The sequence below is a fragment of the Drosophila arizonae genome, chromosome 5, assembly GCF_054131065.1.
Source record: "Drosophila arizonae isolate 15081-1271.41 chromosome 5, UAZ_ARI_1.0, whole genome shotgun sequence".
NCBI classification, from domain to species: domain Eukaryota; kingdom Metazoa; phylum Arthropoda; class Insecta; order Diptera; family Drosophilidae; genus Drosophila; species Drosophila arizonae.
In genome coordinates this window covers 17,304,055-17,330,936 of record NC_142925.1, presented here as the reverse complement: position 1 = coordinate 17,330,936, position 26,882 = coordinate 17,304,055, and the positions used below count along the sequence as shown (strand labels likewise).

Here is a 26,882-nt window from a genome sequence, read left to right as displayed (position 1 = left end):
TTTGCACAAAATGTCGCTGGCAACGACAAACAGTTGGCAAACATTCCGAGGCGGCGTCAGTTGACTCTGTGCAGGAGTCGAACTAGCCAACTCACTGTGTGTTGACTTTTGCAAGAGCAGCAACAACAACAACAACAACAGCAACAGCAATGGCTACAGCAACAAATATACACATACATTATAAATACAAATACAGTTGCGTGTGAGATTAGTTTGGACTGGGCGCAGAGCTGGTAATCAAAAGGCTGCCAGCTTTAGTGCCCGCCACTTTATGGGGCCCACTCTGCGGCGCTGCGCGGAAATTAGTTAACGCTGCTGGCAAGCATTTTTAAGCCATCAAAATATAATGCTCTCTATGTGTATCTCTCATCTCCCACACCCTCTCCCACTCTCTCTGGGTACTCCATATCGACGCCCATCTAGTTAGTTGGTGTTGATAATGCGTTGCCGCTTTACGCCTGCTAAGCGAGTCGCTTTTGCTATGATACCCTAGAGTTAACTTGGCAAAGAAGGCATTTTAGCTTGCTTCTGGGCCTAGGCAACATACTTAAATTGAAGTAGTTTGGGCTTAGGCTAACAAGTGCTTGTATGACATATTAGTTTCTCTCACGAGTTGCTGTTATGTAAGCACTTTTGACTAAAGGACTACTTTAGTTATACCCTATAAGCGTGCATGGGTATATAAGCAGAATGAAAGTTTGTTTAACAAGTTTTGCTATCTGTCGGGTATTCTAGCTAACCTAATCTCAGTGGATTTCTGTTACCAAGAAGACAAGAAATACTTATTAGATTATATTTATTTTATTAAAGCACATTTTCTGGAATTTTATATTGATATCATCTAACTCAAATTAAATATTTACTTTAAAATTCTTTAAAATATACGATTCGTTTAAGTACGGGGTATTTCATCGTCTTTCACTTGCCTTTGCCATGGTTCACTCTATTCCATTTTGATGTTAGTATTGTCCTGGGCTATTGATGAGCTGTTGTTCTTTCATTTCCATTGTTGTAGCATGCCCCATAAAGCGACACTTGAGACTTGTTCCGCTCTCAACTGCCAGCCCACGTTTGTTTACACTTCAATGTTTGCCTTGGCCCACATCAGGGCCCGAATGGCGCTCGGTTTTAGCGGAATGGCTGGCACTTTTGATATGACTCTTTTGGGGCACAGGAAACAGCGTCGAGTTAATTTAATTCCGTGTTCCTGCCTAATTGAGTGCCTGGTCAAGCCATATAACTTGTGTAGCAAAGCAAATGCAATTGAAATGTCGCAACAACAAAATTGTGCATTAGAATTCAGCTTGGCTCAAGATCAAGCTTAACAGGCATTCGGCTGCTTACTATTCTACTATTCTCTTTACACTATATACGTATAACCTATGGCTAATCTAATTTAGTTACCATTTCAATGGGGTCTATGTCAACGAGACATACATACATACAAATCGTGTGTAGTTTAGGGAAGGATAAGTAGGGTTGTTGAGAACATATTGTAAACAGCTTTTGATATGTCATATTTCATCTGAATTGGCTTGAGAGATGGCAGGCTCATTTAGACTCATAATTGTGGTCAAAGCTAAAAAATAATTTTTTTTTTAATCATATGGTACACCATTATAAATCGTTTAATAGATTCCAAAAATCATTAAAACAATTATAATTCATAAATAATAAATAAATAAGTTAATTTTAATTTTATATGTAATATAATATTTTAAACAGTTGATTTATATATTATATATTATATTATATTTAAGAGAGTCAAATATATATTTTTTATTTTATTTAAAAGAGTTAAAAATAACAAGCAAAAATAAATACATAAAATAAAATAATATATTCATTATATTCAAGAATAGATTAAGGAAAATATTGAGCAAAAAAAAAAAGAAAAGTCTGTAATAGAGCCTTGACTCTCTTAAATTGATCAACTTGAAGCTCTCACCCATGCTCTAGCCACTTAATCTACTCTTTTAGACCAGTCATGCTCACTTGCTTCCACTTGTCAGCATTTTGTTACTCAACTTTGATTTAATAACCTCAGTGGAGAGGTTATTATATGCTCAGAACTATTTTGCAATCACATTCTGATAAATGTAGGCACATTTGCCTATGGATATATGTATGTGCATACATGTGTGTGTGTATGTTCACCTGTAATATATTCAGTAATACACGTGCCACTGACTATACAAAATGGCGGTATAAAACAATGAAATGCAAAGCTGTGCGCGTGCTGTAAGTTTAGGTATAAATTACCACAATAAATATAAACTTGGTCATCGAGCAACAATAATGCTGAACAACTACAAAGGCAGCAACTATTGTAAGAGAACAGCAACAACAACAAGAACAACAGCAACAATAACCAAGTGCTTACGCACAAGCGCCTTTCCTGAAATGGCCGCAAGAACAAAGAATCCACGGAAACTGTTCTACAGCTTGCAATGAAAATGAAAAGCAACCGACAAAGTGACGCAGAAGAAGAAGAAGAGGAAGAACATATTTTCAATGCAAGCGTGACGTGTCGTAAGTTTTATACGATGTGAAAATTAAATTTTCGCATGTCAGCGTTAAATTAATTTCATTTCTTTACTTTTTTTCTTGCTGCCCTCATTACGTAATGAGAAGCCATTTCACCTGCTCGATGGCACAATGAGTTTGTGTATCAACAGGTGCGACAGGTAGAACGACTCTTAAGTTGCGACAGTTTATATCGGAGTCTAAATAGAATTCATGTATTATAATCTGAAGCTATGGAATTTGGGATTTAAATTATGTTGACAGTTCGTTTTGAATGATTGAAAAACTTTTTAATAATAAAAACTCGTTGAATACTCAAGAATAAATTCCAAATTTTAATGAAGAAAATTGAAATAAATAAATAAAATAAAAATTCTAATAAAATTAAATTCTAAAAAAAATATTAAAGTTCAATTAAATGTAGTTTAAGGTTTAGTAAAAACTTTTGTAAATATTGTCTAAGAATTGTGTGTTTTCTCATTAGTCTAAAACTTGATTTTATAAGTTGGCGAAATGGTGCAGTTTGCGATTGCTGGAACAGTTGTCGCACAATTTCGTTTATGAGCCGCCGAAAGGCTTCAATTGCAATTTTCTCGCGGAATTCCATAAACATTACGGTAATATGAGAACTGGCCAGCAAATTGCATTTTGGCATGCCTGGCGCACGTTTACCTTTACTTGAACTTTGGCCTTTGTAGCACTGCACTTTGCTTTTTATGTGGCCCTGCTGGTGTCATCGGCGTCATAAGTTTCAGTTTCAATTGTCCTTAACGCGCCAACAACGAACGCCCAACAGCTCGAGGAGCACAAATGGCACTTGCTCCAGCAGCAGCAACAGCAGTCATAAGCGTAACCACTTCCCTCTTTGCATTTGAGTGTATTCTTTATTAATAAGAGCCACAGAAACAGCAGCAGCAAAAGCAGAAGCAGAAGTGTTTTTTACATTTGTTTGCCAGTTTTTTTTTTTTTTTTGTGTACCCTTTGAGTGAGCGTTGAGGGTATAACTGAGACTCAGCTGATGCTAGGTTTTCTGAGTGTGAATATTCATTATGATATATTGTGAAATTTTTTGAAATCATACATTATAAGTCAAAATAATAAAACATTTTAATGATATTTCTTTATAATATTATTTATTTAATAATTGCTGAATTATTCTACAAATCTGAAATTAAGCAATATATATTGATATATTTAAAAAATTATTATTATATAATTAATTATTTTTTATTTTTGATAACAAAATAAATAAATTTTAAAATTAAACAAAAATTGTATTGTTTATTTAAAATACATTTTTTATTTATAATATTTATTATGCCAAGTTATTACTTATTATTTATTTTATTTATTAATACAATTTTTATACCCTGAACCCATTGAAAATGGGAAATCAGGGTATAATGGTTTTGTTAAAAGTATGTAACAGGCAGAAGGAGGCGTGGCAGACCCAACAAAGTATATATATTCTTGATCAGGGCGACGAGCTGAGTCGATTTGGCCCTGTCCGTCTGTCTGTCCGTCCGTCCGTCCGTCCGTCCGTCCGTCCGTCCGTCCGTCCGTCCGTATGTATGAACGCGTCGATTTCAGAAGATATAAGAGCTAGAGACTTCAAATTTTTTTTAAAATGTCCGTAATTACAGCGCGCATATCAAGTTTATCATTAAAATTCGATAACTCATCCCGATCTTTTTTTATCGATAAAAACCCTTATCGAAAACCAGTTATAAAATTATATCTTCTACACCCTTATTGCTAGAGTCTCCAAATTTTTAATGTATGCTTATATGCAATTTATACAATTTCGGTTTTTGTTAAAATTTACCCCCCACCCTTAAATTCACCCCCTCACCATCACTTTTGTAAAAAGCGTATTTCAAATACTAGAGACTTGGGCTTTGGAATATACAAACATATTCACCATATGATTACGCTCTACAAGTTTCATTAAGATCGTATGTCTACAAAAGAAATTATTTAACAAATAGATTCTCATAATATTGCCAACACTGCAGCGCAGCCCAGAGCGCAGGCTTATGCGTGCGTGTGGATGCATGTGTATGTATGTGTGCATAAAAGAAGTGCAGAATGATTAGAATATCAGCTTGCAGGGTTCAGGGTATCTCCTAGTCGAGCAGTCTCGACTGGAGCTTTCTTACTTGTTTTTAATTAAAAAACTTTTTTTATGTTCTTTATGTTATATCATATATATACATATATATGTTATATATGAACTATATTTGTTTTTTTTTTTTCCTTTTTTTGTACTTATAACAACTTTTAGTCTATTTATAATATTTATATAAAATTATTATTTATTTATATATTTTATTATTTTTTTTATTAATATTATTTAGTTTTATTATTATTATTTTTCATTATGGATAATATTCAACATTCAATTCTATTTTATTTTACCCACACTTACAAAGTATCTGCAAGTCGTCTACGTCCAGCTCTGCCCCAAAGCCTTTTATGTTATGTTATTTCCTTTTCCACTGAAGTTTGAGCGCTTTTTAGACCACATAGTTTGGCTAAGGTCGAGCGCGTGTTGTTTAAAAAAAAGTTAAAAGTAAGGAAAAATAAGCACAGAAATGGAAATAAATTGTCGAAATATTCGTTTTTGGGCAACTTTTTTGCAGCGCTGGCGCCCATCGCCCGTTGCCCATTGGCCATTGGGCATTTTTAATTTGGCAGCAAACTTTGCCAGTGCGAGGTTTGAGCAACAACATTTTAATAATAAATATGTGCGAGCATTTGTTGTTGTGTTGTTGTTCTCTAGTTGCTGCCGAGTTCATAAATAGACCGGAAATGTTGTAATGGACGGTCAAGGAAGTGGAAAAAGTTCCGTTCGGTTTGCAGGCAACAGCTTTGCGCATGCTAAAGTAGATAAAGTTGTTAAAAAGAAAAGTAAATAAATTTAAATTTAAATTTGCGTGGGCTCTAAAAACTCTAAGCGAAATTCGCTAATTAAACAAAGCAATTGCAGTTCGAAAATAAATTAAGTAGAGTTTTCTGTTAAAATGAAAACTTTTCGCCATATTCCCTCACAAATCGCTAAGAAAACTGCTAAGGCTTAGCGCCCCAAAACACGTAATCAAATTTTGTCAACAAATGGATTTCTTTGGCCTGGCACGTGACCAACGTGACCCTGGCCCAATAGGCTTCTAGCTGCTGCCTGCACGCCGAGGCATCTTCATAATTTCAACAAAAATAAAATATAAAACCATGCGCACTGCATATCAAATAGTTCTGGCATTTGTTTGCTTTTCGAAACTTCTCTATGACTGACTGACTGACAGAGTGGCAGGCAGGCTGGCTGGCTGGCTGGCTGGCATACGGAGCGTATGCGCATTTAAATGCCAACGGGCAGCCCGTTTCGAGCAGCTGTCGAAAGTTTACACAGCCTGCCAATCAGCGCATCGATCGAGTGTTGACTGTCGAATTAAGCGCTCAACTTGCTGCCTAATTGAAATTGATTGTCTGCACATAGGTTTGCATGTATATTGTTTTTGTGCACACTGGAATGAGTGGATGAGAGGCAAATTATTATCTACTTTTAGCATAGGTATATCTTTTGTCTGATATATGAAATAAAATTTATGTTTATACAAAGATAGATTTTCTATTCTTTATTCGAATTATATATAAATGTTAGTTAGTTGCTATAGTTTAGTATTATCTCTACTAAAAATACTTTTTACACCATCAAGTCAATATACTCCTATCTTAAGCTACAGGGTATTTTCTCCTGCAAAATTTCTTTCTTACTTATTTATCTGTAATTTATTCATGTATTTCCTTCATTCTATTTCATTGACAATTATGGAAATGCTCAATGAACAATTTCATAATGAAATGCGCATTCATTTCATAATAATATCATATTCAGTTGGAAGTAAAGAGCAACATGTCTGGATATAGAATTTGTAAACAAATTTCAATAGAGTCAACATATATTAGTATTGGTATGTCTTTCGGTTTTCCCTGAAATTCACGGTTGTCCTGAGTTATCCGCAGCTGTTCTCATTTATCCATTGTTACTCTCTGCTATCTCTAGTTATCCTGAGGTATCCATATTTAGCACGTTATTCCCAGTCAGTTATCCGCGGATATCCTTAGCTTCCGCGCTTATCCACTGTTAGCCGCAGCTATCCGCTGTTGTCCATTGTTATCCGCTGCTATTCGATGTTATCCACGGTTATTCGCTGCTAACTATAGTTATCAACGGTCTTCTCCTATTATCCCAGCTATCAATAAATGTCCTCACTTATCATCAGTTTTTACCACTTAGCGACTGACTTATCTAAATTGATTCCCAGTTGAACATGCTGTCAATTAACTTCTATTTTTATTCAACTCCCACATATATAATAGATGACTATTCCCATCACATTACAACTCATTCGTTGCTCTGTCTCTCAAAAATATATAACAATACAAAATCAATATAGTAAGAATTGTAAGCCATTGGATAAGGGGTGACATTCCAATTTATTTATTTATTCACTTTTAAACGCATCTCATTTGTGATATTACGTACCCTCGCACGGCCAGCTCTGATTTAATCCCAGCAGAGCTATTTAAGTTCCCGTCGCTCAATTACCTTAAGCAAAGCGAAGAACAAAAACATAAACAAAACAGAGAGTAAAACTTGGAGCCATAAAGATTCACTTAAGGGGCGAGCGACATGGACATGCTTGAAGCATGGGGCAAGAGTTTTTCTGAATTATATATATGAACTTGTGGCACGCAGCGCTATGACACCTCGTTGACGTTCATGCAATTTCATTAACGGACACTCGTATATATTTATATATGTACATATAGATATTAAGGTCGATAATTTGACTTAAGCGAATAACTCAGCTCAGTATTTATGGGAGCAACTTGTCATAGTTTTCCGAGTTTTGCTAATTTATGAGCGGGCGAGTAGCGAAAGTGTTGCCAAGTTCAGATATTGTTTGGCGTTGTTGTTTATCAATTCTATGCCCCATTTGCAGCTCTCATAAAAATTCGCTCACGGCATGAATGCAATCAATAGTTGCTTCATCGACAGTTTGTTATTATTGGATTGTTATTGTCGCAGTAGCTGTGCCAATATTTGCCACGGAGCTGGCCGTGTGTCATTATAATCGAATTCCGTGAGCTGAACAACAGCTGAATCTGTATCAAATAATAGAGTGAAACGTGGCCAAGTCTGGTTATGTATGAATTTTATTTGTATTTGGATTTACAGCACGTGCCGCCGAGCAAACTCAACTTTTAATCTGACAACTTTAAAGCGAAAAAAATGTATATAAATCAATTAAATGGAAAATGAAATGCAAATTTTAATATGCATCCGGTCTGTGGATGTAGTTGATCGCATGAGAACGTGATATGGCAAAATTATTGTAAATGCAAACTGCTCGCCAATGAAATATTCAAAATTTATCAATTGGCATTGCCACGCAACTTGTCGTGCAAGCCAGGCCGGCAGCTGGACTAAAACATGGCCATTTAGCTGATGCCAGTTGCCTGCTGCCTGCTGTGGCTAAGGGCAGCTGCTTATTTATTTAAGACTGTCATTAAGGTGCATGCACGACCGAGCATACGGTTTATGGGTAAGGCCATGACTGTGATTTCATAGTCGTAGAATAATAACACGAACAGGAAACAGCTGCTCGATGTTTGCTGCTGCACTGCCTCAACTTTGCTCCTCCATAGCTCATTCGTTTTCATATTCTCCAGTTACTTCTTCCTCAGATAGAACTTTAAGCAAAATCGTGCCGCGCGCAAACAAAATCACAATAAAAATGCAACGCGAGCGCCAACAACGTCTACAATTTAATTAAAGTAATAAATTGCACGTCATTTGTGCAGCCAGCCCTGTGAAATTGGCCATAAAACGAGACAGTTAGTGGGCCTGAGTAACGATTACAGGCTTAAGTCCAGTATCACCTGCCATCCTACAGGGCGCAGTACACAAATAAGGCTCTATCTAGCTGGCAGTTGGCAGTTGGCAGGAGGCGAGTTCGAGTAGAGCGAGCAAAGGATATACAAACTCGACTTGGCAAAGAAAGGCTTATACTTATATAAGAGATATTACATGTTGCTCTGCTCTTGGAGGGGCTCAGCGATTTAAATTCTGTTCCAGCTTAAGCCTAGTCTTGGGTGAAGTTCTGCTCGCCCAAGGTCAAAGCTAGCTCTTGCTAATTATAATTAATTATTTTGCTGGATTACAACTATATTTTTATATAATATAATATCCTGTTATTTGAAATATGCTTCCGTTTGGTATTTATTTTTCTTTGGCCACAGTTTATTTACGCACAGCGGACCTAAAATCGCATTTGCCAACTGCATTTTAATCAGAGTTTGTGTTTTTGTTTATACTGCGTATTCACGTCCACTAAAAGCAAACTTCAGAGAGAGAGAGAGAGAGAGAGAGAGAGAGAGAGAGAGAGAAAGCAAAACTAACTGCGAGGCTGCTGCCAGAGACAAGCGCACGTTAGCTAATGAATTTTAATTATGTAAATAAGTTAACTTGGACAGAGTTGCTGGCCGTTCGCCGCACTCATTCCGCGCTGCCAGTTAAGCGTGCTTATGCCCATTAAGTGGTTGCAAAAACAGCAACAAAATGTAAATGCAACAACAATAAACAAAGAAAGCTCAGCACGAGCGACAGCAGCTCCACTTGGCATCAGAATTGAATTAGATGCTGACAGCAGGAGGCGGAAACGATTCTCTCTTCGACCATGTCTGGCGCCCAAATATACTTGGACATTAATTAGGCATTAAATATATTTTGACGTTGATGTGCTTTGACTTTACGCACAGCAAATTGCACATACGCCACGTTGTACAGCCGGAAAAATGTTGAAATTGGACGCTTGGGCAAAGTGAACATGGCATTACTTAGGTTCTTATACAGTTCATTAAGTTTTTTATTATTTTTTTTTTTCATTTAATTCTAGAAAGGAGTGTATACGTTCACACGTGTAAATTTGTTACCTGTGTGTCTGTGGTTATTCATTTTAATTTCCACTCGAGTGCTCCGTCCCAATGGCAACTGACAACTGGCAGCACTCGGTTGCGGCTCATTTTTGCTTTCCATTTGCCAGGTTTAATGAGCCGCATGCAAAATTTATTTAATAACCTTCAGCTTTATGGCTGCCCTAAAATCGAGGCTATCAACTGGAGCGAGCTGACTGTAAAATTTCATTTGGACTCATGTAATGTGTCGGGCTTTTAGCTGTTTTTTGCATGCACTGCTTAAATATTCCAAATTGACATAAATCATGTATAGAGACAGCTCTCATCGCTGCAATTTCCAACTTTATTTCATTAGAGTGGCCCAGAGCTAATGCAATTATTTCATATTTAATTCCATTATCAAGCTATTAGGGCTGACAGCAATTCATATTTCATATCACTCGATGCAGTGAATTTTACATATTTATATTCATGCCCGACAGCACTTCGATTGACTTTAAATTCCCCTACAAATAGTGTAAGTTATTTTAATTGTTTATTGGTTAACTGTCTGAGCCAGATAGTTGCATCTGGCCGCAACAAAAAAAAAAAAAAAAAAAAAAAAACGACTGGCCATTGAATGATTTAATGGCTCGACTGGAGCACTTTGGGCAGCTGGCTGCCACTTGACAGGGCCGGCAAAGCCATCAGCAAAATGTGGCCTGTATCACCTGGCCACGCCCTGACACATGCCACCTGCCACCCACCTGGCCAGGCTATCTGGCCGGCTGCCTGACACAGTTTCACATAGCCTTGCACAATACAACACCATTTTTCAAGCCACAAAACTGTTTCTGTTTCGGCTTGCTGCTGTTGTTGCTACTACTCCTGCTGCTGCTGCTGCTGCTCCTGCCGCTCCTGCTGCTGCTGCTTTTAGTGATAGTGCTGGCGAAAAAGGCCTTACGTGTCAATTTATTATAACTTATTCAAGGCCAGCCATTTGGGTATCTGTTTCTGCGTGAAAAATGCCATAAAAGTTGAACGCTGACCCGGCTAAAAGCCGCCACATGGAAAGCCTCAGATATCCCATATATGTATATATTGCAATTCCTTTGTGCTACACACACATAGTGATAAAGCAAACAATCCAATTTATATTGAAAGCAAACTTAATAAAGAAACAATAAAAAATAGAAACTCCCCTTACGCACGCCACATTCCAGGGTATCTCCATGCACTATAGTAAACTTTCTACAGCTGCCATTTAATGCATGGTCTCCGCCCAAAAATCCGAACACGCACACGATGTTACGCTTCAAGTATATTAGCCAAGCTGGCAGGCAGCCCAAAATATAAAGAAAACGCTCCAACAATTTGCGGGCTCAATCAGAAATCGATCGATTTTGCTGTGGGCTGTCCGCTGCTAGAAGTTAATTGCTTTGCGAAACTTGAAAGCGCAAAAGTTATTACAAGGCAAAGGAAAGCACAAAAAAAATAAAATAAAAAGAACAACAACAACAACAACGAATGCTTGGTAGAAGAAAAGCTGTCACAGAGTTTTGACAGAAACTTGTGCCGCGTCTTATTAAAATCCAACTTTTTACTTAAGTTTCAGTTTAAGTATCTCTAAAGTTGTCCATAATAGATGAGACTTTTCCCTAATATCTTTTGCGATTTGATACATTTGATTGCAGCCAAAGCCGCCACAAAGATTCAAGCCGTATTTCGAGGCCACAAAGTGAGAGAAACCATGAAAAAATCGGAAACCAAAACTACAACCAACAATGGCAGCGCCTCTGCCTCTGCCCCTGCCCCTGCCTCTGCTGCTGCCGCCGAGCCGGAGCCCACCAAAGCAGAGCTCGAGGCTGAGTTCGATCCGAACGACAAAGGTAAGTGAATGCCAAAGCTGAAGTTCTTAAAGTGTGAAGGATATCTGAAGCCGACTGAGACTGCGGTATTCGTTTACAAACGCCAAATATTTACTTTGACAAAGCCACGAACTGAGAAAGCGTTGCAAGCCCTGAGAGAAATACAAATAAAAAAAAAATAATGAAAACTGCAGCACTCTTGTAATAGGATATGTATGACAAGACTCTGGAAATGATAAAAAAAAAGTAAACCTTGATGAAAATTTAAGAAATTTAAAACTATTTTTTGGTGTTATGAAATGGGAAGATCTTGAATATTTGAATACTGAATGAAAGCCGTAATTAAAGTGGCACAGTTTGTTCTTAGAAACTGAAAAGGGCTTAAGTAATTTAAGAAAGGCTACAAATAGTGAGGAAACATTTGAAGAGCTGCGAATGAGATGACAAACGTAGATGAATCTGTTGAGTTATTTTTTGAAATGGGAAAGCTTGAAAGAAACTGGAATGAGAGAAGGAGCTGAAGCTATACAGAATTTGCTGCCATTTATTTTTTAATTTTTAATAAAAAATTAATAAATAGTTTTGATATTAAAATCAGATTATTTAGCTGCAGCTGCATTTAATTCCATTCATTAAAAATTAATTTCTATTTATTTAAAGCTCTAATAAGCAAAATCCGTCTTAAAAACAAAAAATAAATAAATAAAAATAAAACCCTTTTATAAAAGTATTTTATTTAGATTGCCATGGTTGGCCACATTGTATAAGTGAAGCGTAGGGCACAAAAGGTTTTCTTATTACTTATGTAAATTCCATGCTCATGCTGGAGCATTTTCCCGAGAGACGAAATCATCGCTGCAAGACTCTGCGCTGCTATACTTTCCCTTTTACTAGAGCCGTCGACAAGTTCAGGCATGTGCAAGTGAAAAGTGAAAGCCAAAGGCAAGCCAAATTTCCACTGGGAAGCATCTCAAGCTGCTGTCGGCGCTCGAAGCTGCTTCTCCTAGACGCTTACTATTATATTAATTTTTAATATAATAAATTATTCCTTACCTCGTTATATTAATAATTAATATAATAAATAATTATTTACTGCATTACTTTAAATAAAATAATTAGAAAAGTAAAATAGTATATATTTCTCTCTCACAGAGATTATAAACATGCATATATTATTGACTTGATATATATGTATGCATGTAATTTATTTTACATTCGGACCATGCTAATTGGTCAATAAACCGAGATCTGTGCAGTCTGATTCGACTTATGAATATAGTTTCCATATAAAAATGCAGAAATGTAATAATATTCAATAATAAATATTTATACTCGATAGAGTGAGATAGCAATTTATTGAGCATAATTTGGATAATGTATTTTATAATACTATAATAAAATCATTTCATAATAATAAGAACAATATGAACTAACAATAACACTCAAATTTAATTTACTTTGAAGCAGCTGCCAAAACAAACCAACATAAATCACAATTAATATAGTTTTCCCACAGATCTGATAGGCTCAAAATAAACTTCAAGAGCAGAAACTCCAGCCGCAAGGCCAAAAACAATAGATAAATGAATGTAGATATCAGGCTTGGCATCATTTGTATTCATCATCAAGATGGCCCGCATGTGACATCGAGACATTAAGAATGTTTCTTATATTAGATTCCATTTCGGCTTTTCACTGACTCAAAGGGATAGTTACTTTTATCGAAACATTTTTGTCATTTCTTTTTTTTTTTTTTAGCACTTTTCACTTGTTGATGCGTTCGTTGCCTTGAGCTGCATAAAAGTCAGTCGAATGACTTTCACTTTTTTCGGGTAGCACTTAATTTAATGAAATGTGTCACAAGGCGAGAGCGTCTTCATTTTTCATTCATGCACAGAGCGAAAGTGAGATGCTCACTCGAGAGAGAGAGAGAGAGGGAGAGACACTTGAGAACTTCATGCGCGATGCTTTTTGGTCATTATTAGCCCGAGCCGTGACACAGATGCGAGTCCTTTGACTAAGTGCTATCTTGTTAACCTGCTTACACACTGCACGCTCATTAATCATGGCTACACTTGACAAAATTTCGCTGTACATAATTTGACACTTGCCCCACACGAGTTGCACTCGAGTTGGGGGGTGGGCAAACATTGTTGGCAAATAAACAGCTTTACTACACGCTGCTGGCATTACAGTTTCCACAACTTTTCGGGCGAAGTGCAAACTTTCGCATTACCGTTACGCAATAAATTTTCAAGTGTAAGAAAAAATTTGTCACTTGGCAACGCACAGCAACAAAAGTTGCGTCGCAGCAGCTTAAGGTTGGCCTGCGAACGACAACGACGCCCGCATGGGCATGCAAAGTTTACAGCACCGCCCGGCCACGCCCCCATTGGGTATTTAATCGTGGCAGTGACAGATCCGCAACGCTCATAAATAACGCAACAAACTTCCAGCAACACTGGCACAGCGAACCCCAGGAGAGCCCGTGTCGACTGCCTATAAAGATCTGCTCAGGGCACATTTAACCCTGTTAAGCCCCAACACTGAGCGCTTTTAGCCAGGTTAGCTGGTTAGCAGGCTAGCAGGCTGGCAGGCTGGCTGCTCATTAAAAACTTAGAGGCTGTCATCAAGGCGACGTCACACTCCACACTCAAATTCACAACTAAGCAGACAGGCAGACACCCGGACAGACGGACAGACAGACAGACAGAAGGACTCGGCTCATGCCTCTGACACTGTCGCGCGCAATTGCCGCTGAGCTTAATTATGCCGCTCAACAGCACGGCAAAGGGCGCATCTCATATGCATTCCACAATGAACGGCAAGGCTAATTAGTCGTGGCTCACAAGTCAAAGCCAGGGAAAATGCATGAGCAGACAGTTGATGTTGCATAAGAACGAGCGCAACCAGAGACACGTCAAGAAGGTCAGCCGGTGTGGCATGTGGTCTACTTTTCAACTTCTAGTCAACCGGAGAGTGTCACATGTCTGCTTGATGCGCTTGTCTAGCTACTTTATTCAAGAAATATACATAAATTAGAGCTAGATGGCTAGAGGGGGTAGAAAGAGGTGTACATGGATAAACATTCCAGAAAGGTAAACTGAAATGAAAGATTACATCTTACGAGCCCGTAGAACCTTTTCAATATCTCTGGTTCTCTTGTACCATTCATGTACCAATCATGTGCCATTCATGTACCATTCATGTACCAATCATGTACCATTCATGTACCAATCATTCACCCGATTGGGGGACTTTCAACAGCTCATTTTATTTCATTTCTTATTTATTTTTCTGCCAACGTCAAGAATTCAATTTCAAACACAACTGCAACATAATGCAAATCTCCTCAGAGTTTACATCCAAATCTTCAGCAATTGATATATCAAAGTTTTCTCAACTCAGCTCAACACCCTTAGAAAGTTCTTGTTTTCATTAACAATTGCAGCAAATCTCAACTTTTTCAATTTAAAGATTCGTTTACTATCAACTTTTGTGTCTCTCTCCATTTTCCCTTTTTGTTCTATATTATTTCTCTCTGCTGTGTTGCAGCACATAAATTCCGTTTACATTTTCACCCAACTGCAGCTACACTTCCCTTCGGTTTGCAGCCAACAACAATTTCACACCTGCTTTGCACCTGCTGCAATGCAACCGCACCCACGCAAGCCGACAGTTAGAACTTCATCATTATTCAGAGTTGGCAGCAGCAGGAAAACTAGCAACAATAACAACAATGGACTAGCAGCTGGTTTTTGGCCTAGTTTTAAAATGTGTAGCTAACAACGATAATAAACAAGCAGCCACAACAACAACAGCAACAATAGTGAGAAGATTGGGTCCGAAGCAAATTATATAGCCCGTGTTTGGCTTAGGCGAATGCAACAAAGCTTTGCGGCCGGGCATATGCAAATGAACACAAATACAGATACACACACACACACACACATATACTCGCAGACACTCACACACCCAAATATTGAAAGCCAAAGGGGTTTTAAAGGATATTTTCTTGTTGCATTCGTATATTTGGCCAAATATTGCGGCTTTGGCGTGTTTTCCTTTTCTGGTATTTCGAGCATTTGCTTTGTGCATAAAACACATTCATTAGGCCAAAGCACAAACACACACGCCAACACACACACACATTACGCAGCCAAACGCATAGAACATTTGGCCTAATGCCTTCGAAGGTCGTACTCTGCCGTTGTCTGCCAATTTGTTTTTGCGGCCAGGCCAGGCCGATTGCAGTTTTGACCTCATTTCACTTGCATAATCATCGCTCACTAATTGTTGTTTACTGCAGGCAAAGTTCTGTGATGTTAAATGCCATTTGAGCTCTAGTCCCCTGCCAATTGTGCTGCACATGGTTAACTATGACAACTTGGTGTGTTTGCCTGTTATGATAGCCAAGTAAATATTGGTTGGCCAATAAAGCAAGAGCACACAACATATTTCATTTAATATCAACGGCTAATAGCACGAATAATTAAACACAATAATTTGTGCTTCAAGCAACTTCCCCTCAATTTCAAAGCCATTTCATATGACATTTATTATAAATTATAAGCTTGATTAGGGCTGGTCAATTATGTATGAATGTGGCTTGAATGGGTTTAGTGAGAGAGAATCATATATGTTAAGTCGCATTCATTTATTATGGAATTTTAAACCGAATGAAATTTATGAAAATTATATTTGAATAAATAATAACAAAAATCTAAAGGTGTTTCAAAATATTCGAAAAGAGTCTCTCTTTTGACTTAGAAAATATAAATTCCAAAATATAAAGTCCTCAGAATATCAATTTTGAAATACTGCTTAAAGAAACCAACTTTATACCCTAATTAAATAATATGGCAAAGAAAAGCTTTAAAAGCATGTACATTAATTCCAATCAACATAAAAATCCTTTTAGTATGATCCAATACTCATTTATGGTATCGATAGCTCATCTATGAAACCTGCACCATTTTGAGAATTACCTAGAAAGGCATTTAACATTTGTTTATGGTGTCTCGGCTGTCACGCATGAATCTCGTTCGGTCGACAGCTGGCTTGCGGTGCGTGTTTTGCCGGATGTCGACAATAACAACAATAGCAGCAAACAAAAAAAAACAAAAACAAAAAAAATGAAGGAAACATCTGCGATAAAGCCCCGGCGCAACGCGCTTTTTCTAATTGGATTTTCGGCTTTAAGCGCAGTTGTAATTTCATTTACACCACACAAGCATAGCCACAGGGCGAGACATTTGAGTACAATGTTAAGTGTGTGTTTGTGTTTGTGTGTGCGTGGATGTTGTAGCTCTCGTTAGGCTTGTTGCTTATTCACAGCTGTGTGCCGCAAGCAGCCAGCACAAACAAAAGGCGGAAAACGGAAAACACGCGCTATAATGCGGCGTATAAAGACAACACCAGCAAAAAAAATAAAATAAAACAAGTGAAACAATTGCAAGCGGGCGGTTTGGACTTGACAATACTCGTTCTTATTTGGAGAAGGGTGAACATGTTTAATTCAATTGTGAGTGAATGAGAAGAAGTGAGTGTGAGCAGCGATATTTGGGGGTCTTAGCTTTGAAATTGTAAAAGATACAATTGGATTGAGCCTTGAAAGGGTGCTGATGCATAGAGTTGATTGATAGATTAAGAGTGTTGTAGATGGGTAGAAAACAAGAAATTTTAAAATAAATAAGAGCGTTCATTCAATATTTGCCTTTGCCAATACGCATATATATCAGAATACAAAAATAAAAATAAAAATGGGAATATATGCAGGCCAATAGCATTCAATACATTTACCATTCTGCTAACATTGCCATCACTATGTTGTTAACAGTTTCATACCTAGCTTTAACAGTCCTGTGGTGGATAGCCACACAAAGTAGTTGTCCCTCTCTAGCACATGAAATCAATGATGAAAACAAACAGTAAAGCAATAAAGCAAAAGGTACGCATATTTTTAATAAATTAAAGACAGTGAGGCTGCTCACACATAACACAAACAAATATACCCTTATGACCACCTGCACGAGTATAACAAAATGAAGAGAGCAAGGAGTACAAAACGAACAACAACCGAAACGACATGGAACACGCAATAAGCAGCATGAACCAAACACATTTTGGACGCTGAATTGGCGCTTTTCTCTGGTGCCCACGGTGACACCCATAAACACACACACACACACACATGTGCCCCTTGACTTAGGCTCAGGTGCGACGCAAATGCTTGCAGCCTAAAAATAAATGCGAACAAACAACATTTCGTTGTCGGTCCGTAAATTTACAGTGGGTACAAAAAATACTGCCACAGATAAGCATGCGAGTGTGCGTGTGCATGTATGTGTCTGCCTTTTCCTGTGACTGCAAAACAGTTTTGTTTTGTATTTATTTAGTAACCACTAAACGGTTGGCAAAACTTCTTGGCTCTGTCGCCTAGTCGCCATTTTAAATATTTTAGCAACTTGCCACCTCTTCTTCTTCTTCTTCTTCAGCTTCTTCGAGTTGGGTTTCGCCCACCCACATAGATAAACGAGTTTATTGTTGACTTGAAAATTGTACTTTGTAAATATTTAATTGCGGCTTCAATACTTAAGTCTCTTATTTGTTTAGTTGCCAGCCAAATGGGAGCTCGGCTTGTTTACCTGTCTGCCGTGTTTTCGATGGGTTAGCCAAAGTTGGCCTCAAGCCATTTTATAGTCCGTTAAGCTCGAAATTGCTTTGGACCGAGTCATTTTAAATGTTAACTCAAATAGCCATTATAAATTAATTTGCAGTAAATTTAAGCCGAATGCTAATCGCTAGATGATTGCAATTTAATTGTAATAAATTATAAATCTTGTTTGTAGACTTTACCTGGTAGAATATTATCTCGTTAATCTAGTTGAATACGCCTCGATCATAAATTTGCTGTTAATCTTTAAGCCAGTGCTGAATTATGGCTGCGATTCTATTTAAGGCACCGCTGACTTTTAATTAGTTTGCCAAGCCACAGCATCGACCCAGAAGAGCTACCCCAACCCGTTCCCCTCCCCACATCATGTGTGGTGCAGCATTCCCAATAAGCCGCTTTTGTGCGCCTGGCTTTATATTAATTAAAGTTTTTTGTTTGATTTGCTGTGGCCATAATACGCACATGGATTTGTGGGTTAGCCAGCCGCTCGACGATACAAATCACCGATGAGACTGAGGGTGAATATTGCTCGGTTGTGGGCTTAAATGCGATTACCACAAGAGAATTTATGCTTGTTTGAAGTTTAATTAGTCGCACGCTCAAATTTATATGAATAATTGGAATTCATTAATGCCAAGCTGCGAACTTGTTTCGATCATTTGTTTGGACCACAGTGCGTATGCGCAATTATCTTTGGTTATCCTTGGATAGCCCAACTGTCAGCCAAGACTTATGGCCTTATGCAAATGAAAAGGCCATTTCGCTGGCCAACGAATCCTCTTCGGCGAACCACAAGACTTAGTTAACGGAAATTGAAAAATGGGCTCAGTTTGAGTGTCTAAGAATGCGAGCTCTGGGCCACCGCAAAGCTCGGGCAAAGTGAAAAAAAGGTCAAGCTGTGGCGAGGCATAACGAAGGCATTTTCTCTGCTTGGAGTGTGGTCACAAAAACTTTGGCAAGCAATTGTTTTTTCTTCCTTTCATTGCCAGCTCTTTGTCTTGGCTCAATTTTTCACAATTTGTCATCTTTGCAGGTGCTGTGAAATAGGTATCAAAAAGAAATAAATAAGTAACAAAAATTTTTGAATTTATTTAATCTATGTTTGTATGCTCATTCAGGAAGTCAGTTGAGCAAATTGGCTGTGTGTAAAACCCACCCAGCTGTATATCCATGTCTGTCCATTCGCCAGTCTCCATGTAGCTAAAGAATGAATATTTGAAATACTCCCATATATTGATGAGTTGCTTCATCTTGCTAAAGTATCAAGATTTCCCTCCATTAATATTTATCCATTATTTATTTAAAATATTTTCGCATATCATTGCCCACAAAAAAAAAAAAAAGAAATCGCAACAATTACGATATTTAAATTCTCAACATTCTCTGCTTTTTATGCTAAATTTATTCACCGCAAAAAGTTTAACTCAAGCTGAAGCCGAGATGAGAGTGTAAATTCTGGGTTTTTTGTTTTTTCCTTTTTTTTTTTTTTTTTTTGGTCTCTGCTTTGGCAATGTCAAGGAAGTGTCAACGAGAGCATTATATCCTGTGCAGCTGCTTAAAATGGAGTCGTTTACTGTTCTCTACGCTGCGTATGTGTGTGTACGTGTTGGTTTTTGTCGCCTGTGGGCACGTGTGGCAAGAAGTAATTAAAATTCAGATTTATGACAAAGACTTAACAAAGTTATTATGGCAGCTAGCCGAGACTGAGTGAGTGAGTGAGCGAGTGAGTGAGTGTGTGAGTGAGTGAGTGAGGCGCGAATGATTATTAAGTACAACATGCTCGGCAAGGACAGCAGCCACACAGCCACTTAGCCTGTCATTATGTGGGACACTCGGCAGTCTGTGAGGACGGGGTATAACAATTCTGACAATTCGGACACGCGTAATGCCTTTAAGTATGCACATATATATATATATAGACATTTATATATGGACAAAGCAGTTGGACATTGAGGTCATTCGGCTAAATGGCAGCTGGGGCTCATGTCAACTTGTGTATATCATAAATATTGGCCGATTGTCCAGAAGCACTCTTTCATTACTGTTAATAGAGCATTCATAATTCGTTGCGCCTGGCCTGGCGGAATGTTATCTACTTCATTATGCTCGCATATTATGCGCGTGTGTGTGCTCGCTACATACATATATGACACAATTACTTAGCACACGTCACAGATTTTCACTTTTGTTAATGCCACCCACGGCGACCCACGGCGACCCACACAGAGACACGCTCACACACACACACACGCGCAGACATGTGTGCGCCATTCATGCATTTGCATTGTTTTATTTTTAATATAAAATTTGCATTGTTTTTGTTGCGCATTGCTGTGGAATGTGGGTCAAGAGCATTGAATGCCACACAGAAGTGCCAACACATGACCAAGAGCCGTTGGTTTTGTTGCAGCCACGCTTGCAACCCGTAAGCACTCTCAATAATACCAATAATCATCGTAGCCAAGGACAGCGGCATGTGCAAAAAAATGGAGAGCAAATCGCACACACGTCGTATGATTGATTGCTTTTGTGCATTGGGCAGTCTGTGATGAAATCTCAAAAAAAAAAGGTCAGAAAAGCTACGAAGGCTTTTTGATGCGCCATCAACAAGCCGGAGAGCCAGAATATGACTACGATAGAGTCAAATGGAGGCAGACGTATTATTTTGATGAATAGTTGAGCATTGCAGAATGGGAGAAAATGCGGCTTACCTGCCTGCCCAATCAGCTAATTGAGTTCGTGAAGGTAAATCAATAATGTGCATACTCCAGAGACACAAAGTTGGACTCATTCTAAAACTTTGCTCTGGGCAGGGCCATCAAATGTTTATTGATGTGGACTTTTACTGCTGGCAGTCTGGCATAGTTTTAATTGACAGTCGTTTCCAAGTGCCAGTGGAGATGACGGCAAGTCTTGAGCTCTGGTGATAGTCACTCAATCAGCCTCAGACAGCGTTTGGCTAGCGAGCGTTGCTCATGCAAATCTCTGGTCAAACATCAAATTTGCAGTTTCGCCTTTGTTTCTCCCTCTCTCTCACTCTCACTCTCCCGCTCTCAGGTACGCAAACTCAATTGATATGCAGCTTGAGCAGAGGCGACAGCACACACATGTGCATGCTCAGATTTAAGACAGTGTTCAACACTGGCTAGGGCCGTGTCCTGTGACAGGACACGCTCGGTACGTGCGCAAATACCAAAAATGTGTGTGTGTGTGTGTGTGTGTGTGACAGTCGCGCAGATACATCCATAGTCGAATCCCTTGCCATAGCGTCACAGGCACGAAAAGGGCTAATTTCAGTACTTGAAAACTATTCTGACTTCGTTTCGCCCAGCTGAAAGTGAGATAAAGCCGGAATAAAAAGAATCTAGTTAAAACTTGGCAAATACGTAACTTTTTTTATAAAATAATTTGAAGATAACACCTCAGAGCATACGTGGGCTTAAGTTATGCAGAACAGCAACAGTGGTAGAGGCAGCGCCAGTGGCAGCAGCAGTGGCAGCAGCAGCAGCAGTGGCAGTGGCAGAGGCAGCGGCAGTGGCAACTGCACGAATGTCATGCATATTCAGAAGCTGAAGCACATGAGCTGCTGCCCCTCCGCCTGCCGCTGGCCTGTAAATGATGTCACAGCTGCGGCCCTTCGGCTTGGCTGGCTATTTGCACGTCTTGGGCTTATTTTAAATATTTTATAAATAAACACAAACGCAGCACAACCTGACGCGGCACGTGACTCTGGAGCCGGGCACGTGGCCAGCACTGCGTATGCGTAATTCTACAACATTTACGGCCCGTGCTGTCATGACTCAGCCACAATTAGCAGCAGTCGCTCCTTAACGCATTAGTGTTAGCCAGAAATGAAAGTCCAGTAGCCAATTTAGTTTTTGCGCTTAATTGCGTTTAACGTTGTCATGTGCGAGTCCTTGAGTCCTTGAGCGGCAGCCAGAGGAGCTTCGAAAATTCAGCACTTTTTTTCTCGAAATCCCAACGAGCAGCAGCTAAATGTAATCAAAACATTTTAAATGAGAATTTTGTAATATTTGCATAAACTCAAGAAGCTACAAAGAGAAAGTAATGGAAATAAGCTAGAGATTGCAGGCGAAGGCAGCTCTGGACCTGGGCAGGCGTTACTTGCAGCTAAGAAATGATTACAGTCATGAGCAGGACAAGATGAATTTTGCATGAGCGCTAAATCATTTTGTAGTAAACGAAATGAATGCAAATCTGACGCGACACGAATGTCTCTCTGGGCTGCAGGAAAAATTTAAAAGAAAAAAAAAAAAAAAAATAGAAATGCTGTACATACGGATGGAACAACGGAATGAAATTTATTTTGCTGCTGCAGCTGACAGTTGGAACACAAAGCGTGCCTGGGAATTATTTTACAAAGGAATTATTTTATAAATTTATGTGTATGCAATTTATTGTAGTTAAATATGAAATAATGCTATTGGCAAGGCCCAAATTGCGCTTGGCTTAAAATGTTGGCTGAAGAACTGAAAGAGATTTTTAGATTGAACTTAGGCAGGAGTGTATACAAAATTCAAATTCAAGCAATTTCGATTTTTAATGGGCATTCGTTAGTTGTTTCCATTTAAAAGGTTGGAGGTTAAACGATGGCTTCAGCAGGACAAGAATTAAGAGTCAACCTCAGACAGGAATTGGTCAGCGAAGCATAGTTCATGCAAATCTCAGGCCAAACATCAGATTTACCATTTATCTCTCTCTCTCTCTCTCTCTCTCTCTATCTCTTTCTCTGTGGCCAAAGCCATTTCTCAGCAAGCATTGCTCATGCAAATCTGAGGCCAAACATTAAATATGCAGTTTCATTTCTCTCTCCCTCTCTCTTACACTCTCTCTCTTTCTCACTCTCCCTGCAATCATTGCAATTGCTCAGCGAACATTTTTCATGCTAATCTCTGACTAAAAATCATTGTTCTCTCTCGCTCGCACTCTTCTTCAGTCTCTCTTTGGCCTTACATATAAGATCCAGCCGTTCCAAGCACAAACACAATATATATTGCGCAACCAAAATCAAATTCAAGCATTTCTATAAAATATAAACAATTTTAATTTTCTAGTGGAAATACCAAGATTTAACTCATGTAAGCAAAAACAAAATAAATTGTCAAAGACAAAAACCAAAATTAGATTATTTTATCAACTACGATTAAAGGCTTTATTTTGCGAGCTCATTCGAGAGACGTTAATTCACATATATAAAATATTAAATCTCACATAAATGATTTTGCACTTTAGCAATTCACAATGCATTTTGCATTTGTCTATCACAGTTGCCCTTAGGTGACTCGAGTAAATCTGCTGTCAGACTTAAGACTTGATTTGAGCAGCTTTTGGCCAAGTAAAGAATCGCCTAACTGCCATCAACTGCTGCTCCTGCGCAGCCAATTAGCTCATATTAAATCGCATCACACGTAACCCACGGCTGCCTCGCCTGGTGAGCTGCAGTTGGGCAACTCGACACAGTTAATTGCTAATTAGCCCGGGGCGTCGTTGCGCAAATGAATAAGCTCATTTGGCAGCGCTGCATCCGTCAGGCATCTTTATCAAATAAAAAATATAGTAAAGCACGTAAACTGACTCCGACCGAGCCCGCAACCACATTCACACGCAGAGCCCTGCAAATGCAGAGCTTAATTTGCTGTCCGACTTTTTTTTTTTTGCATTAAATATGCAATCAACATGCGACGGAGTGCACAACTTTCACTCTCGTCCCTTTGGGGACAGCGTCGACGCGAACACATTGCGTATACGTAATGCGATTAGCCTGACCGCGCTTACAGCCATGGCAGCCATATCTCTGTCTAGTTCTGAATAGCGCTTAGGGAGCTGTTCGCTTTGATTGCGTGCTTCTTCTTCTCTTTTTGCGTGTGTTTATGTATTTGGGAATATTCGAAATTTATGACCAGCGTGGACCAGAGGGGAATTGGATACGCAGCATCATTTGTTTGTATTTGTGCTTGCCCCCTAAAATTCTGACAAATGACAATTTGACATAGGTTTGTCCGATATTAAGTTAAGCTAGATGAACTGGGTGTCAAATGCAATTTCAATGGGATTTGAATTTGGTTGAATTTACTATGGCAGTTTTGATTCAAGCGAACTGATATGAGATAAGAGGACAAGCTTGACTCTAACTGAAACATCAGTATTACAGCAGGTCAATGAAAAGACGAGGATACATTAGAATTGAGAAGGAAGAAGCTGAAGAAGCTAAATAATTAACTATAAGTAAGTATAGCTACATAAAATCTGAATAAAAATTACTGCAAATGGAAAAAAAAAACATCTGCGAAACTTTTCAAACAGACCTCGCATGCTTAGCTATTAAAACTATAATAAATAGCCACTAGTTCATGTTTGGCGCCACCACATTACCAGCACTTAATTAAAACTAGTTGAAATTGTTTGAGTTTAGCGCAAAGTTTCAATTGGGGCAGAGCAGCAAATACTAATTTAGTACTTAGGGTGGTCAAGGGAAAGCACTCAGGGGCGGGGCAAAACTTTTCAATTAAGCGCTGGCCAAGTGGCCACTTGGCTGTCAGCACAATGAGAAGCAAAGAAATACAACTAACGTAAAATTTCGACTCTGCTCTGATCCCTCTCTCTCTCTCTCTCTCTCTCTCTCTCTCTCTCTCGCTCTAGAGCTGTGCCATGCTGCGCTGAAGATTCAGTCCACTTTCCGTGGCCATCTGGCACGCAAGCTGGTCAACAAGGATGTGCCGGAGGACGAGGACATACAGGAGATAACCAAGAAGGTGGCCGAGGAGCTGGACATTGATCTAACCGATCCGGAACTAAACAAGGCCGCCACCAAAATCCAAGCATCGTTCCGCGGCCACAAGATCCGCAGGGAAACCAATCCCGAATAAGCTGGCCAATGCGCAGACTTTTCAATTTGTTGGTGTCGGCTGACCACAGAGCAGTCTACAAATATTAAAAACATAAAAAAAATTGATTAAACAAACAGAAAACAAGAAACAAAAATTGGTAAAATGTAACTGTGCAAAGTGTTTGATGAAGCCTGCACTCTTGTAAACTTTTAGAAAATATGTTAATTAATTAATTAATAATATGAATAATTCATTATTTTATAAGCAATAATTAAATTGATTGAAAGTTTTGAGTTCTTCATTTCTACTACTAAATGAAATCTGTCAGAGAATCAATCGATTTATTCTATAAGCTAGTTGGATTTGTTGTATGGAAGGATTTGCTAGAGATCAATTAGAATATGTATAACTATACATATATGTATCTCTATATGAATTCCATTCGTAAATGATGTGTAAAGCCGACCCGAGCCAATTATTAGCTTATAACTGAAGCCTATAATGGAAACTTCCTTGTTTAGTAATTTCCATCATTAAATAAATATTTCAAAAATTAAAAAATGCATAGCTTTTTGCCTACAGAAAACAAGATATTTATAATTTGCCAAATAAAACATTTAAAATCATTTCATATTCTAGAGTATTGTTTAAACTCTGCTTAAGTAAATCCAAATAAACAAAAGGCAAAGGCGAATCAGTTTTTAAAAATTAATTTGCAAAGCATTAAAAAAAAAAAATACAAAAAAATATTATGAACAAAAAAAAAAAATGGCACGATGTTCCAAAATTTATTGTAGGGCAAAACAATGAAGACAAACCCAAGGAAAATGCTGAAACATTTTTGAAATTTAAACGGTTTGTCTGGCCAAAGCCAAAACCAAAAACCAAATGCAATGTATTGTTGTACCTACATAAGGATAAACTAAAAAAAAAGAAGTAAAAAAAATATTAAAGTAATATAAAAAATATATAAACATAATTTGTAACTGACACTCGATGTTAATAAATTGAAACAAGCCCGCAAGGCACATTAGGGGTACTCTAGCGACAGCAGCTACGAAACGTCAACAAATTTTTTCAGCGAGCTACTTAAAAACTGAACAACAAGAACTCAAAACTAATCTGGTGGCACAATTTTTTGTTTTTCTACCAAGTGTACTACAAGTTTGTCTACTTCAAAACAAATATATATATTATCAAACAACAAATATTTATATATAAACATACGTACGAGTATTATAGAGAATTGAAAGAAAAAAAACAAAAACCAAAATTAAAACAACATTTAAAACCAACTAAAAACTAATTCAAATGCTGTCGAAATTGCAGCAAAGAAAAATTGTTACAAAAAAAAAAAAAAATAAATAAATAAATAAATAAACAAAGACAAAAATGCAAACTACAAATAAATGTTTAAAATTCAAATTAATTACTACTAAATAAATAAATAAATAAAGAAGAGCATTAAATTATATTAGAGATCAAAGTAAAAATTCTACTAAAAGTGCATAACACACAGCTACATTAAACCAAAGTAAATAGTTGTAAGAGACTAAAACTTATTGATGAGCATAAATCCAGAAGGCATATACATATATACATCCAAACAATTAAAAACAGCAAATGGAAAACATACAACAAAATGTCCCAACTAAATTTTAATTGAGTAATAAAAATAAATAAAACTTCAGAAAATGCAACAAAAATTGTGAACATTTTTTTTATTCAACTGAAGGAAGATCTATTTCTCTTTTTCCTTGCCGCTCTCTCACAGTCCACAAGCAATTGCACTTTGCTGCTTGATTGAGCATTATATATTTAGTTCACTGTAACAGAGCTACTTGTCAGACATCTCGGATTTTCACAGGCAACGTTTGAAAGTGATTTGTCCTCCTGCTGCTGCTGCTGCTGCTACTGATGTAGCTGCTGCTGTTGCTCCTCCTCCTGCTGCTGCTATTCAAGGTCTTTTTGCTGCAGTTGACATTTGCTTTTGATGCATCTACTCCT

The 26,882-nt window shown here is 38.0% G+C and overlaps 1 protein-coding gene across 3 annotated transcripts in view; it reads left to right on the top strand.

Moving 5' to 3' along the window:
- The window catches only part of igl (IQ calmodulin-binding domain containing protein igloo), a 54,736-nt gene extending 28,155 nt beyond the window's left edge, over positions 1–26,581 (top strand). For all 3 annotated transcript variants that reach the window (XM_018010634.2, XM_089469473.1, XM_018010636.2), the window contains exons 2-3: positions 11,178–11,372; positions 24,688–26,581. In XM_018010634.2, the coding sequence (XP_017866123.1) occupies positions 11,178–11,372; positions 24,688–24,914 (422 nt within the window). In that variant the 3' untranslated portion in view covers positions 24,915–26,581. The remainder of the gene's footprint in view (positions 1–11,177; positions 11,373–24,687) is intronic.
- Positions 26,582–26,882: the final 301 nt, after the last annotated feature.